Below are 16,113 nucleotides of genomic sequence, written 5' to 3'. Positions count from 1 at the left end.
TTTTTATATTTTCTTTCTATAGTATAAACAACATCTTTTTTATTTTCGTTTAATTATTTTTAATACTAAAAATAAAAAATATACATAAACATAATATATATAACATTCTTAATTCTTAGCATACAACCAATTAAAAACATAGAAATACTTTGTTAATTCTTATGCTTTTATTAAATTTTTTACTTCAAAGTTTATAATTGAATTCTTATATTAATGTTTTTAATTAAGTTCTTATTGAAGGATTTTTAAAACAAATTAAAATATTTACTTCAGAATATTTCAAAATACATTATATATATCTTAAATATAAAAATAAATATTTTAATGATATTTCATATTTCATATTTTAAATAAAAGATAATTAGCAAGAATATAATTAAAAAATATTTAGTACAAAACGTTAATTATTGAAAAATTTTAATTATAAAATTTTAATTAAAAGTTTAATAAAATTATAAGAATTAATATAATAATTAAATTTGTTGTTTTCTCTTGTCTAGTTTTTAATTTAATTTATTATTTTAAAAAATACCATGCCTTCCTTTACACTATGGATTCATTTGATTCGTAATTAATATTTAGTCTGAAGCTAATGTATGTTTCCTTGTCCAATTTCAACAGATCAATAGGTATTGATTTAATCCGTAATTAATAAAAAAAACGGAGAGAGTTTTATATTTATGAAAATTAATTTGAGGCCATAACTACTCCATGAAATAAACTTCTTATAGTAGGTTCATTCTACTATAAATATTTCTAACATCTTTGCTCTTCTCATTAGTTCATTACTCGATTTTCATTTCTCTTCTATATCTATCTATATCGATCTCCTACAGCACAAACAAACATAGATAATAATATGAAGTTATTCAAGATTCTCTTCCTTGTGTCCATTTTAATAATGGCCATGGTCATTAATGTGTCACTAACAGTAGCACATTCTGAAGCACCAATTGAGGCACCAAACCACTCTGAGGAAGCACCAGCCGAAGCACCAGCCGAGGCACCAAACCACTCTGAGAAAGCACCAGCCGAAGCACCAGCCGAGGCACCAAACAGGGAAAAATGTGATGAGAAAAACAAAAACATAGACTTTACAAGTGACAGAAATAATTGTGGGAGGTGTGGACACAAATGCAATCATAAAAAGACATGTTGCGGAGGCAAGTGTGTCAATCTCAAAACTAACGAGAAACACTGTGGAAAATGTTGCACCAAGTGCACCAACAAACAAACATGTCTCAAAGGGACATGCACTAATAGTAAATTCTACTTATAAATTAAGTAGAGATTAGAGAGGTGTTTATCGAAGTAGAGAATAATAGATCAAATAAGAGGTCCTTTAGTTTTGTTTAGAAGGAAAAAGTACTTAGACTTTTTCGTTTTTTTAGTTGTGTTATTTATGTTTACATCTTAGAAAAGAGTGTATTATCAACTTTTTGTCGTTTATCTCCATGAAATAAAAACAATGGAAGAGAACAAAAATTATATAGTTTCTATTATTCTTAGTTGTTGAATCAATATTATTTGACTATTTACCTTCATATTTTGTTAGAAATAATAAATAAAGTTACAAATTTACAATGGAAAAAACTATGTATAAGTTTAAAGTAAAAAAAATTAATTAACTCTTATCTTATATGTTTATCTAGATATTAAATATTCTCAAACAAAAAATATTTAAAAGATAATAAAAATTAGTGTAACATAGCCAATTTTTTTTATTTTGTGTATTTATTATTGTTGAAATAAATAAATAATTTTATATATAATAAATATTAAATTAAATAAGATAATTTTATATTATTTTCTTTTTAATATTACTGGTGAAATAAAATAATAATAAGGATATTCTCCATTCTTGATTTGATAATGTTAAGAATTTAAATTTAGCTTGAATAAAACTTAATAATCAACAAACATGTACAAACAAGAATCTTTCCAAAAACAACTAGCAACAGATCCAACTAAAACTCAATAATCCAACCTTTGAAACTTAATTATAATACATGGCCAATATTCATCATTTTCAACAAAGAACAAAGAATTTAGCAAAAAGATGTTATAAGACTATTAGTTGAGAGAGTCAAAATAAAAGATTCAACGGCGGACAAAATTCATTATTTTTAGCAAGTATTTTTGAATTCTATAACAATGGTCTATTAGAAGGATTTATTAGTCATTTATTCGGTAAAAAATATTCTATATAATAAAAACTATCTAAAATACTATAAAGTAGTTGAATAAATATTAAGGTGTTTGCTATGATACGATGATAAATTCATACGTACCGATGCGTTTAAAATATGAACAAATAACAATAAGACATGTGAAATTTATTTTCCACGTCAACATTTAATTTTTTTTTTAAATATATAGTATATCACCACTTTTACTAAAATACCCTTTTAATTAAATAAAAATAAAAAATATTTATTTATTTAATTTTACAAAAAGACTTAAATATCCTTCCTTTATTTGATTAGACAAAAATATCCTTTTAAATTAATCAAATTTTAGAATTCAATTAACCCTAATTTTATAATTTCAAATAATTAAAACAACAAAACAAAAACATATTACAAAAACAAAAAATCAAAATTGTTCTTCGTCTAGATTAAACATATTAAAAAAAGAGAGAGAGGTTCTATAGAGAGGACAACTTGAATGAGACCGAAACAACTACCACTCGTCCACGCACCGAACATGGGAGCCATGGAAGCAATTTGGAAGATGTTTCAACCACTCCCCTTCTTTGAACTCTCCAAGACAGATGGCACAGTCTGTGTTAATCTCTTTGTGTTCTCCTCCTTCATTTACCTTGAACTGGTACATTGGAAGAGAGCCAACAGCAGAATATCATAATTAAATACTAATTAGTATTGTGTTTGTGACAGGCACAAGGGTGTTTCTGTTGTTAACAATAAACAAAATTTAGCATCTAAAGACTAATTATTTTTGGTAAACAGAACACAAAAAAGGAACCTTTTTTAAACTAAAACCAAAATCTATTGCCAATAATCAAATGCAAGATATGACATTTACATTGATTGCTGTTAACTTCATTTACATAGTGAAAAAATTAGGACTCTGGGAATGAAACTCTCAAAAATAGAAATTAATTAAACTCATTGATGCCTTTGCCTTTTCCTTGAAGGAATTTGGAACCTAACACTAGGACTTGATGAACTCAATTGCCGTGCATTGTTCTATGATGATGATGATGATCCAGCAGTGCCATCAAAGTTGAGCATAAAAGCCGAACACGCCGATAGAAGATTCGAAGAACACAAAAAGGATTGTGATGATGGAAGGAGCTTTGGCTGCAGCAATGAAGAATTCCCAGTGCTATATCAAGAGCAAAAGGGGAAGAGGAGAGAAGAAGATGAAGAATACTGAAATCTTTAGAAGCGTGAACGAGAGGGTTTCTGAACCCAGACGAAGAATAATTTATTTTTTGTTTTTTTAATATGTTTAACCCAGACGAAGAATAATTTTGATTTTTTGTTTTTTTAATATGTTTTTGTTTTGTTGTTTCAATTATTTGAAAATATGAAATTAGGATTAATTGAATTCTAAAATTTGATTAATTTAAAATGATATTTTTGTCTAATCAAATAAAGGAAGGATGTTTAAGTTTTTTTATAAAATTAAATAAATAAATATTTTTTATTTTTATTTAATTAAAAGGGTATTTTAGTAAAAATGGTGATATACTATATATTTAAAAAAGAAAAAATTAAATGCTGACGTAGAAAATAAATTCTATATGTCTTATTGTTATTTATCCATATTTTAAACGTATCGGTACATATGAATTTATCATCGTGCCGTAACAAACACCAAATATTAAAAGTAAAATGTTACATCTTTGGTTATTGTTGACCTTGATTAATTATATTCCTTTTCCACCCAAAGGTCAGACCGTGAGATAGAATGAAAAGGAGCAGTGGCGTTGTAACGAATTTTTGGTTTATTCCAATAAAACAACATATTTAATTAATTTCCTTGATTAATTATACTAAAAAAGGAGCAGTCACCTTAATTAATTATACTTCACTGCATGCAACTAAATATTTTGAATTTATATTCATTAGAAACTAAAAAACTACATCCTCAACTTGACTTATTAGAGCACATATATAGAATATAATATTATTCCGTTCAATATTTCCTGTTCGATATCTATCAACAAAACACACATTAAAATATGGTTCTCAGTTTACATTATATTATATTATTTTTCCAACTTACTTTATTAACTTGTATTACAAGTAATTAAGAAAGCCTAATTTCGTTACTAACCCATAGAGCACTGAAGTTCATGCCGTGCAGGTCAAATTAGACCATTTTTATCTGAACTTCTCCCTATAAATTGTAGTTGATTTCTCCCTTTTACATCAGTTAACTAAGAATTGAATTGAACATCAATTATTTCGCATATACAATAAGTTATTATGAAGGCCATTCAGATGGTACTCTTCTTGTTATTCATTTTGGCCATGCTAACGGCTTTGGTCATGGCTGAATTAGAACCACAATTTGAATTAGCCTCGTCACTTCGCAGCACCAAAGGGTTCCATCACGGGCGCCACGGTGTTGGTGGGGCGATGACTTGCAATAAGTACCCACGAGTTTGTCGTGTGGCCGGGAGCCAAGGGCCGGACTGTTGCCATAAGAAATGTGTGAATGTGTCAACGGACAGAAACAACTGTGGTAGGTGTGGGAAGAAGTGCAAGTACTCCCAGCTTTGTTGCAAAGGAAAGTGTGTGAATCATATGGTGGATAAACACCATTGTGGAATCTGCGGTAACAAGTGCAGCAAAGGGGATTCCTGCATCTACGGTATCTGCAGCTATGCCTGAATATACTAATACTAACAATGTCATTAATTAGTTTGTTAATTTGTACGTGATTATTATTTATTATTACTTAAGAAGCAAGTAACTAATAAATTAATGACAATGTCATTAGATCTTGTACTTTATAATTATTATAAGACTCTTACTAGAGATATATTACTTAACAGATATGCTAGTGCTCTGTTTCACAAAATATTTGGAGATATGTAGTATCACAGATTCGCAGCTAATAAAAATAATTTATTCTTTTATACTATAAACTTACATAATTAAATCACATAGAGATGCCAATACAAAACTAGGAAAATTGGGGAAGCAAACTCTATACCAATAAAAACTATAGATGTGTCGTATGTTTTTTAGAATAGTCGGTTCTCATTTGTTTGAACTCCACATGTTACTGGTGATGTAGCTCTCAGTTTCTTCAAGTACCAAATACCAGCTCCAATTCCAATTGCTCCTGCGGCAGAAACACCTGTAACTGTCCCTGCATGTCACCCACATTTCAAACATAACCTAATTAATTAACCTAATCTAATGTTTATATATAGTCTATTCTTAACTTATTTCTATTACCTGCAATCACTTGGACCCTCTTATTGTGCTGTGCAATGTTATAATCTGCCACACCCAATTAATAAACTTGTTATTCAAGCAAACTACAAAAATAATAATTACAAACATAACCTTAAAGAAGCTACCTTTACAATGGGTTGTGGAGTTTCCCTGCTTGCATAGGCACGTGAAACTCTGAGTGTGAGTATCAAATCCACAAGTTCCACCACCTTTCAATGGATCCTGGCATTGAAGGCAACGCATAGTTACCGGTATATCGAAATCAACCCTGATCCCATACTCAGGAACTTGATCATAAGGTTGAGGAGCACCAACATTCCTCCAATAAATGCTAGCATAACTAGAACAATACTTGAGCATCAACCTCAACGATTCAGTGGCTTTTGGATAGTAAGAACAGCAAGAAGTATGAGTGAGAGCGAAAGAGCACTGTGGTAAGTGCCTGCAGAGGTAGCTGGCACTGTCACAAGATGAATCACAGTGTTCAGGGAAGTGCTCACAGAACATAGGCTTTGGTTGAATGATTACATTGTCTTCACTACAGTTCAAGAATATGTACTCATTCTGTGTTGAAAGCTTCAAGTGTGTGCTTGTGTCCAAACTGAATGGCCTTGTGGCTCGAAAACTCTCACCGTCCTGACAAGTCCACATGAATGGATCAGTGACAACCATGTGTGGATCTGCGTAAGAGAGGTTCCTAACGGGATATGTCCCGGATGGGGTTCTGAGTTGAAGCTTGCCTGAGTCAGAACAGAGGAGGATGTGTCTGTAGTAAGGACTTCCACATCCATCATCAATTCCAAAAGGGTATTGAATTGGAATGTCGCCACAAGAATTTCTGCAGGTACTAGATTGTGATCTTGTGAGGGTGACAAGTGATGAAAGAATAATGACTTGAGTTACCAGTGATATCATTTTAGCCAATAATGGTTTGAAACAACAAAATCGTGATGACGATGAATTTAGAGAAAATAATAATGAAAGTGGTACAGATGATTATTATTGGCCAAGTAACTAAGGAGAAGTGCAGAAGAAAGAAGGAATAATAGTTGAAGTGTTACTTGTGTCTGCTTTTGCTTTTGCTATTGTTTATTTATTTATTATTTCCTTTTTGCTTTTGCTTTTGCGCTTTTGCTTTTCTGTCTTGTGAAGATGGGGACAGAAGAGAGAAACAGTGGAGGAAGTAATCATCACCGTAAGATTCCATTAGCGTTAGACGCAGCGTATAAACATAAAGAATCATGCTGTATTTCGGGCTTCAAGCATAATACAACTATCCCGCTACTAAACGGCTGTTCTAACCAACTGAGCTACGAAAACAAATATTAATATTACCATAACTTATCTATTAATGGACAAAAACTAATTGATCCAAAGCTTAAATTTTATATTTGGTCATGAGGCCGCAATTAAGGAAAGGCCTAATATTACCATAACTTATCTATTAATGGACAGAAACTTATTGATCCAAAGCTTAAATTTTATATTTGGTCATGAGGCCGCAATTAAGGAAAGGCCTAGTGTATGAGAGGGAATGGATCAAACAATTTTGGATTATCACAAGCCCGACTCAGCGTATTAACAAAGATAAGATTCATCAAAGATCAAGGAATGAACTTCATCTTCACCGTGTCAAAAACAAAATTAAACATAGATAGAACACAATTTTTTAGTATTAACAAATAATTTCTTATCAGAAATAATTTCGATAGAAGAAAAAAAATGAAAGAACCAAATAATACTGAGCGAATATTATCATATTTTTGTGAAAGAGGAGGTTGAGTATCCTATTCATCACTCCGAAAAACAAAAAAAAACACACAAACACATTTAAATTGTGAAATTTTTCCTATTGTTTCATTTGTCCTCGTATATAAGTTGCATCTCAAAATATTGTTGGATATAAATTACTGGGTTGAATTTACTTTATGGTTATGGAAATCTATGTCTATACTTTTTTTGTGAGATTTATATGATAGGAGACTTAATGTTTTTGTGTGTTTTAGTAACATATTCAAGACAATGACATTTTCAGTAAACACAGATAATATGACACAAAAAAATAAAAATAGTATATGTAGTATGACATATATCTCAGAATTATTGGTGTAATTGTTATCTAGATTAATTTTTTTATTAATTTAATGTTGATGATAATTAATTATAGTATGAGTACATAAAGAGTACATAAAATTAATTACTAAATATTTTTTTAATATTTTATTTTCATTCATTTAAAAATTCTAAAATGAGAAAAATTTATTTTTCTTCTTCTCTCAATTTTCACTCTTTTTCTCTCTCTTTTAATTCATTCAACTATTAATATCTTAGTACATGAGATTTTCTTCTGTCATAACTAAATTTATTGAATTATTAAATGTTTAAATTAAAATCATTCAAACTTAATTGAGGTAATGATCTAATTGGCAATGCAAACAATGTTAAAACTCTAAGAAAAGACAAAATATTTGGGCGCTGGGGCCTTTTTAGTAAGCCACATTCTAAAATGGGTTTGAAAATATACCTTTACAAAGTAAAATTAAAGTCATAAAAGAATTTTATTTATGTTGTCGTGATTCTTTACTTTGTCTGGAAAGATCCTCTCAATTTTAGAAAATATGCTGAAATCTGGGGAGTAGACTTTAAAATTAATGAAAATCTAGCTAGAATAAAGCATAATAGAGATTTTGAATTAATATTATGGGGTCTTAGTATTTTGTTCTGATTGTCCTCTTTTATTAATCTTATCACCGCGCGTTCTATAAATTTATTTCTTCTTCATCAAGTGAAGCTTAGTTCACCAAATATAACAATATAAGATTTATATATAGTAATTAAGATTCGTGGATATGAACACGTTTTTTGCAAGAGTTAATACGGGACAAATTTAAAGGCATACAATTTACATTAGAGGAGCATGTGGCTTTAAATTGGATATAATAACAATATGCAAAAATAAAAAATATTCTAGATATATATTGATGTGAGATCAAGTTAGATGCAGATACATATTCGTGCACTCCATAATACAAAATCATCAAAACAAGTAACATAAGGTAATACTTGTCCATTAATTATTATTTCACCCTTTATATATGGGAAAAATTTTAACTCGAGAACCAATTTTTTCCAACTAATTATGTCAGATAATTTTTTAAAGTATTTTTTATTTTAAATTTTAAATTCTGAACCTTTCAAAAAATATTAAAAACGATTCTGTAATAAAAAAAATTTATTAATTAATTGATTGTCTTCATATATACTTATTGATATCGATAGCGACCAACAAACATTTCATCATCAAGTTAAATATAAATATAGCAGCCGATATATAAGAATAATATGCCATAGCTGTCTCGCCGCTCGAAATTGATGACATATATTCACATCAATGTGAATGCATGCATCTACCCACTGTAACTACAATCCGAAGGAAACCACCATGTGAATCAATGGAAAATAAATTAAAGCTGTTAACAATTGAAAGCTCCGATCCCTAGGAGGGAAAAAATACTACTACTACATACTAAACAAACTACTATACCTAATTTAAAGCCTGAACCTACTTCCTCATAACTAGAAAACCAATGTGAAATTGGTTGATCATATCATCGGCAAACCTCAAATATCTGATATCGAAGTCAAATTAGAATATGATACTTAGTATATGTATATTGTGAAAATTAGTAAAGTTAATTTAAAATAAATAAATAAATAAATAATAGTTAAATAAAATAAAAGATAATAAATTATTTTTATTTATAATTATAGAATTTTAATAATATAACAAAAAAGAATGACATATTTTTATTGACAAATGATTTATATTAAAGAAATTTATTTATAAATTGAGTTTTTTTTTAATATATTTTAATCAATTCATCTAACAAGAATAATAGTAATATTGAGTTACATAGAATAGGAATGGATTTAGAAATGTTATTATGGGGGCTAATATAATATATAATATAAAAAAATATATGTAAATAAATTATAATGTAAGATGTATTATAAAAATATACTGATAGAGAATATATATTTAAAGTACAAAAAAATGTGTATTTTTTACTAACGAAGTGATACACGCTTTGATTCTTCATATCACAAAATTCATCGATAATAGAATCTGTGTCAAATCTTTCAGCAATCTTTTTCTTAATATAAATCAAAAGATAATTAGCAAGCAATTCATCTTCCATTTTGTTTCTGAGTCTAATCTTCACAATATTCATAGCTGAAAAAGATCTCTCAGTTGTAGCAGTTGAAACAGGAAGAGTTAATACCAAGCGAATCAAATGATCAATCAAAGGATATGTTAAAGACTTTCCTGTCTTCGTTAATCCTTGACATAACTCCGAAATTGTGCATAAGTTAGTTAATTCAACATGATTAGGAACATCAAGTTCATAATGTTGAGCTTACATTCTAATGTTAAATTTCTCTTAGCCACTGAAGTCACTTAGATAAAACCGTTCTACTAATTCACATACTTTGTTGATACTGAAGAACTTATAATTATCTCTGGGATCTAAAGTTGAACTTAAAATAAGCAATTCCACCATATTATCATTGAATCTTCCGCTAAGCTCTTGCAATTGTGTATCAATTACAGCCTAAAATAAATTAACACGGTAATGATACTCCACTGAAATTGGATCAACAATTTTGCGAGTTCGGCCTCTTCTAGGAATATGCAATGCATTCATATCAGGAACTTCAACTTTATGTTTCTCACAAAATAATATAACTTCTTTTATGAAAGCCTCCTAACTTGATTCTCTCATTCTTTGGATTAAAGTCTTGGTAGTAGAAACCAAAGTTAAAGCATTCAATATGTCTTGATTTTTTCATTGCAAAACTTGACAAAGATCATGACTAACTTCCAAAATATTTATCATCAAATGCAAAACAAAGACAAATTCAAAGGATGTGATAGCATCATAAGCAGCACTAGCATCACCATGAGTGGAGAAATTACCTTCTTCAGTGCTTTTTTCAAAAACTTCACAAGTAGCATCAAACATGCATAACAAGCTACGTACAGAATTCAAATGAGACCCCCATCTAGTATCTCCAGCTCTTTGCAAAGTACCAATTTGATTAAGTATACTACCTGTCACAATTTGATCATTGGCAATTAAGTTTGCAACATTATTTGCTTGAGCAACCTTTAACTGATCATGACGTTTATGAGAAATAGTCATAACATTCACAATTAGTGTAAGTTTTGAAAAGAATTGATCAACATAACAAACTTCTTTGGCTGCAGAAACAAGTGCTAATTGTAATCGATGAGCAAGACAATGGATGTAATAAGCAAAAGGGCAATCTTTCAAAAATAGAACTTGCAATCTATTCCATTCACCACGCATATTAGTAGCTCTATCGTACCCTTGTCCCCTAAAAATTTGGACATCAAGATTATGACGAGAAAGAACTGATGAAATTTCTGTTTTCAATGTCAAAGAACATGTATCAGAAACATGTATAAGATCAAAAAATGTTTCTTGAACACAACCGTACTTGTCTACAAATCTCAAAACCACAGACATTTATTCTTGCTTTGACTCATCTCTTTCTTCATCAATAATTATACAAAATTTAGAGTCACCAATTTCTTCTCGAATTGTTGCACGCATTTTTCTAGCAAAGATATGCAATATATCTTTCTGAACACCGGGAGATATATATTGAGCATTTCCAGGAGCATTTTCAAGGATAACATTGTTAACATTCTGATTACAGGAAACTAAAAGCTTAATTAACTCAACAAAATTTTTCCTATTCAAAGATCCAGGACTTTCATCATCGCCTCTAAATGCACATGCTTGAAATGCAAGCCATCGAATAGCATTAATAGATGTCTTTAACCTTAAACGGTTATTTGCAATAGTTTCATCACTATGCCTATCAAGAACTTTGTCTATATGCTTAGATTGAGCCATTAAATCATCATAAGATTTCACACATAAATTATGGGGAGATTTAGGAATAGAACCCTCGTGACATACAAATGCACAATTTACCCCATTGTTTACTTTCTTCCAATTACTAAATTCTAACTCTGAAAATGTATTTTTTCTATCATTGCAACACCATAATGTTTACCAGACAAGTAGCAAGGCAAACAATAAGCAGCATCTTTTTCTAGTGAATATTCTAACTAACTTGAAAATTTCTTAAACCAAGAAGATTGAAAATATCGAAGGTGATTGTTATTAAGCTGGATAGCTAATATTTGTTGGATGGTATGACCCAGTTATTATGTATGTTCTACGAATCTTATTACGTTCATTGACATTATACTGTCAAATTGGACGTCACTTTCCTGGATCCCTTTCTAGTAAAGAGATATCAACACCTCTTTCTAATCTTGGTACTTTGGTTTCATGTTGATGTGTATTTTGAGTAATATTATAGAACTCACTTACTTGAACTTCTTGTGAAATAAGATTAGAGGGCTGACTTGTTTGAACTCCAACATTTTCAGTAACTTTTCTCTTAAAAATTGCATCAATTTTACTTTGTTTTTTCATAATAAAATGTTCTAGTTTCTTTTTACCTGAAAAAAAATCAAATAATTATATACTTACATGAATAAATAAAATCTAAATATTTTTTATTAATTAAATATCAATAATAATAATTTTTTTACTAAATCACAATCAATTTCATTAAAAAATAAAATAAAAAATAAGAGAAGAGAATAAAACTTTAAAATAAAATGAATACCTTGCGTCCTTGCTTTAATTGATATGAATATATGATTGAAATTTTACTTGACACTTACCCTAGGAATGGCAATGACACCGTGATAGTAACTTAGTGAGGGCGTCGCGTGACTCATGAGGAAACAAGAGGATTAGGAAATAGAATAGGAAACATGAAGAAAGAGAATTAGTTTTAAGGATTTAAAAAATTTTAAAAATTATTATATTTTATTTAGGTTGGGTTGAGCTTTTGACTATTACTTTTTTTTTAAGCTGGAGGTCCAGGTCTCCACTTGCCCCCCATACATCTGTTCCTGACATAGAAAGGTTTTTTTGGGAGGTTTTCTCCTAGATTACAAAGAGGGGCGTATTTTTCTTTTGTCAAAAGAGAGTGTTATTATAATCTCCTTGTAATCGAGAAAAGTTATAATTCTCAAAGAACGGATAATGGAGAAAAATATGTCGATAGCGATTTTTTAACATTTTGCAAGCAAGTAGGTATTCAATGATAATTTTCAGTTGCATATATGCCTCAACAAAATGATATAGCAGAACGAATGAATATGAATCTCCTAGAAAGAGAATAAGCTATGTTGTAAATTACAATTTTAGCCAAGTCTTTTTTGAAAGAAGTCGTTAAAACTACCTGTTATGTGATAAATCAGTACAGTCACCATCAACTGTAATTGGATTGAAGACACCAATAAAAATGTGGTAGGGTAAACCACATAATTATTCTTCTTTATATATATTTGGTTGTCTTGTGTACGTAATGTACAATTCTCAAGAAAGAACAAAATTGGGCCCAAAGTCTAGAAACTATATATATTCTTGGATTATGCTGATGGAGTTAAGGGTATCACCTGTAGGATTTCACTGCCCACAAGTTAGTTGTCAGCAGAGATGTAATATTTACAGAAGATGGACTCCAAAGAGAACAAGAAAATGACATCACTATTAAAGAAATAACCACTATTCAAATAGATGAGAAATGTAGATAAGGTGATCTTTCTGAAGTAGAACCAGAGTATAAAGAACAAGAAGCAGAGGCCTATGACATAGAAATTCGTCGATCCACTCGACAAAGAAAACACCATCATGACACTCAAATTATATTTTGACAAGCCATGATGCATATTATCTGTTGACAGAAGATAGAGAGCCCATAACTTTTATGGAGACTATGCACAATCCAGACGTTTCTATGCGGATAACAACAATGCAAGAAGAAATTGAGGTATTATATAGAAACCATACCTGAAAACTTGCTGCACTTTCAGCAGGTTGAAAAATCATTGGTAACAAATGGGTTTACAAGATCAAACAAGATAGTAATTGATGCTTCTTGATGGCATAGAGAAGGGGGGTTGAATATATGGCCTTCTTTAAAACTTGATTAATAAAGCCTCAAACTAAAACTTTTAACATAGCTTCTGTTTGGTATGCGTATATGATTATGCAGGAGACAATTTTGTTTTGTCTCATAAATCGTGAAAATTAAAACAGGATCTAAGCAGAGAGGAAGAAGATGACACTGCCATGTATCCTGATTCAGTTGTCAAATGCAATGCAACCTACATGCAGTCTCCACCATAACGTTGGTGGAATTTTCACTATCTTTTCAAGTATTACATACAGAAATTTCCAAGGACTCAACATAATCCTATTTGGGATATACAAAGTTCAACATAAACTTGAGTTAGCTATGTAACTACCTAAACTCTATACACTAAGTGCTTACCCAACTTAGTAAGAGATACATCTCAGGTACATGACACAAAATAGAAATACAACCAACAAAATCTAAAATCACTCTTGATTTTTCTCTCCAAGTATTTCTGTCAACCTTTTCTCTCAATAATTTTTTCTCAATGTCTCTTTTTCTTACCTTTTACCATTGACTGAATCCAAAAAAAGATACAACATTGAAACAGAAATACAAACATTAAACCATGAAGGAGATTGATGTGTGAGCATCTTTCCTATCTTTTCCTAGTGAATTTGCATCTAATTTATTGAGTTTAATAAAGAATTAATTATCTTTTAGCCAATATGGATGCTACTTTGAGTATTGTGCAACTTTGTTTATTTTAGGTAGCATTCGTCTGGATTTGATGGAGTTTCTGCAGCACAAGAATCAAAGGAGATGGCAGCGAAGAGCGACGCGTGCGTGTGACTAACGTGTACGTATGATTTGGAGCTTTCCATGGCGATGCGTGCGCGTGACTGACGCATACACGTGATTTAAAGAATTGCACAGCGACGTGTGCGCGTGACCGACGCATCCACGTGACTTGCGAAAAAGACCATCGACGCATACGCATGACTGACGCGTACGCGTGACATGCGCCACATGCAGAAAATGCAAAAAATGCTGGGGGCGATTTCTGGGCTGTTTTTGACCCAGTTTTCAGCCCATAAAGTACAGATCAGAGGCTGCAGAGTGAAGGAATCAAGTGGTCCCCATCCATCAATTGAAGACTTGCTGATTGCTATAATTAATTCTGATTTAAATTCAAATTTGATTTTTAAAATAAGAAAAGATATGATTTTAATTTTAGATTTTTAAATTAATTAGGATTAGTTATAAAAAGGAGAAACTTTTCTTCTTTAGGGGATTCCGGGGGGATTCCATTAGGGAATTCTGTACCAATTTATATTTCGCATTCCATGAGCAACTAAACCTCCACTGTTAAGGTTAGGAGCTCTGTCTATTTGTATGGATTGATTTTATTGTTTTTTCTATTTTAATTCATGTATGGATTTAGAATTTAAGAATTGTTTTCGCTCTTCATTTTATGAATTTGGGTGGAACGGAAGTATGACCCTCTTTCTATTTGAGTTCTTGTAAAAATTGGAAAAGCTCTTTACTTGAACAACAGCTTGAAAACATATTCTCCTAATTTTAATTATCTGGATTTAACGTGATACGTGACATATAATCCTTTTATTTTTGGGTAATTAGAGTTTTGTGGCATATAAACTGAAATTTGATCATCACCCTTTAATTGGAATTAATTGACCAAGGAATTGGCAGTTGATGAATTTTAGAGGAGACTAGGAAGGTCTAAGGAATTAGGGTCTAGTCACAAATAGTTTGCCGTGAATTAAATCTTGCATGATTAAAATAGTTAATAAGAAAAGTCAATTCGAAAAATAGATAACTCTGAAGTCTTAACTGTTTTCTCCCATATTTTATTTTCAACTTAATTACTTGTTGCCTTCTGATATTTTGAAGTCACTTTTTAAACCTTTTGAACATCTCAAAACCATTTTCTCCTTGCCTAACTAAGTAAATCATTTAACCATTGTTGCTTAGTCCATCAATCCTCGTGGAATCGACCCTCACTCACCTGAGGTATTACTTGGTACGATCCGGTGCACTTACCGGTTAGTTTGTGGTTATAAATCACCGCATCAGAGATGATGATTCACAGTCTTTACGCTATAAGTCGAACCGAATTCAGCTCCCTCTGATGAAGCTCCCCATCTTGGCAGAATGTCTTTTTGATATAGAAACATTGTCCAAAACATTGAACTCTCACACGAAAGCTCTCAATGAAACTCAGATTCTGATTCTCTCTCCTTATCTTTAAATGAAAAGCATTTTCCCTTTTTTTTTATCTTCCTTGAGCCATGGCTAGGATTTCCTTTAGAAAGTCAACTTCTTGATTCTTGAGCTAGCTGAAATCTCTTCTTTTCTTTCTTCAATCAATTCAAAAAATTAGGGATTTGGAATTAGGTCTCAGCACCATAGCAGACATAGCAGCAACAAGATTTATCGTTTTTAAAGAGCTTAGCAAAATCTAAATCCTTAGATTTGTGCTTTACCTCTAAGAAACACTTCCAACCATTGATTCACAGCAGAGAGACTTTGCCACCACTTTCTTTATTTTGCCCAAAATGGTGGTGCAAGGGGAAGGAGAAAATGTGAAGCAACTTTCATATTAAAGAAAATTAATTAC

General features: G+C 30.7%; 3 protein-coding genes across 3 annotated transcripts; 1 reads left to right on the top strand and 2 right to left on the bottom strand.

Annotated features, from left to right (window-relative positions):
* The first annotated feature begins 4,457 nt into the window (after positions 1-4,457).
* On the top strand, positions 4,458-4,865 carry LOC130974484 (stigma-specific STIG1-like protein 1). Its single transcript, XM_057899362.1, has one exon. The coding sequence runs from the start codon at positions 4,458-4,460 to the stop codon at positions 4,863-4,865; it is 408 nt and encodes a 135-aa protein (XP_057755345.1).
* A 225-nt stretch (positions 4,866-5,090) lies between these two features.
* On the bottom strand, positions 5,091-6,427 carry LOC130976946 (uncharacterized). Its single transcript, XM_057901906.1, has 3 exons — positions 5,564-6,427; positions 5,439-5,483; positions 5,091-5,349 (listed from the first exon to the last, which is right to left on the bottom strand). Exons 1-3 carry the CDS (start codon positions 6,351-6,353, stop codon positions 5,222-5,224), a joined length of 963 nt encoding a protein of 320 aa, XP_057757889.1. The 5' UTR covers positions 6,354-6,427; the 3' UTR covers positions 5,091-5,221.
* Positions 6,428-10,285: 3,858 nt separating this feature from the next.
* Positions 10,286-11,383, bottom strand: LOC130974483 (uncharacterized). The gene is made up of 2 exons (XM_057899361.1): positions 11,050-11,383; positions 10,286-10,965 (listed from the first exon to the last, which is right to left on the bottom strand). The coding sequence occupies exons 1-2, from the start codon at positions 11,381-11,383 to the stop codon at positions 10,286-10,288; spliced, it is 1,014 nt and encodes a 337-aa protein (XP_057755344.1).
* Between the last annotated feature and the right edge of the window lie 4,730 nt (positions 11,384-16,113).

This window comes from Arachis stenosperma, chromosome 4, assembly GCF_014773155.1.
Source record: "Arachis stenosperma cultivar V10309 chromosome 4, arast.V10309.gnm1.PFL2, whole genome shotgun sequence".
Classification (NCBI taxonomy): Eukaryota; Viridiplantae; Streptophyta; class Magnoliopsida; order Fabales; family Fabaceae; genus Arachis; species Arachis stenosperma.
The sequence above is the reverse complement of the archived record's forward strand: the minus strand, read 5'-3'. Positions and strand labels throughout refer to the sequence as shown.

What these genes read in the sequence shown, in the direction of transcription:
- LOC130974483 (XM_057899361.1), bottom strand. Translation starts at nt 11,383, where the DNA reads ATGGCTCAATCTAAGCATATAGACAAAGTTCTTGATAGGCATAGTGAT. An exon ending in AACAATTCGAGAAGAAATTG is followed by an intron (nt 10,966 to 11,049) that starts GTGACTCTAAAT and finishes TGAGATTTGTAG; the next exon opens with ACAAGTACGGTTGTGTTCAA.
- LOC130976946 (XM_057901906.1), bottom strand. Translation starts at nt 6,353, where the DNA reads ATGATATCACTGGTAACTCAAGTCATTATTCTTTCATCACTTGTCACC. An exon ending in CTCCACAACCCATTGTAAAG is followed by an intron (nt 5,484 to 5,563) that starts GTAGCTTCTTTA and finishes TGGGTGTGGCAG; the next exon opens with ATTATAACATTGCACAGCAC. An exon ending in GAGGGTCCAAGTGATTGCAG is followed by an intron (nt 5,350 to 5,438) that starts GTAATAGAAATA and finishes GGTGACATGCAG; the next exon opens with GGACAGTTACAGGTGTTTCT.
- LOC130974484 (XM_057899362.1), top strand. Translation starts at nt 4,458, where the DNA reads ATGAAGGCCATTCAGATGGTACTCTTCTTGTTATTCATTTTGGCCATG.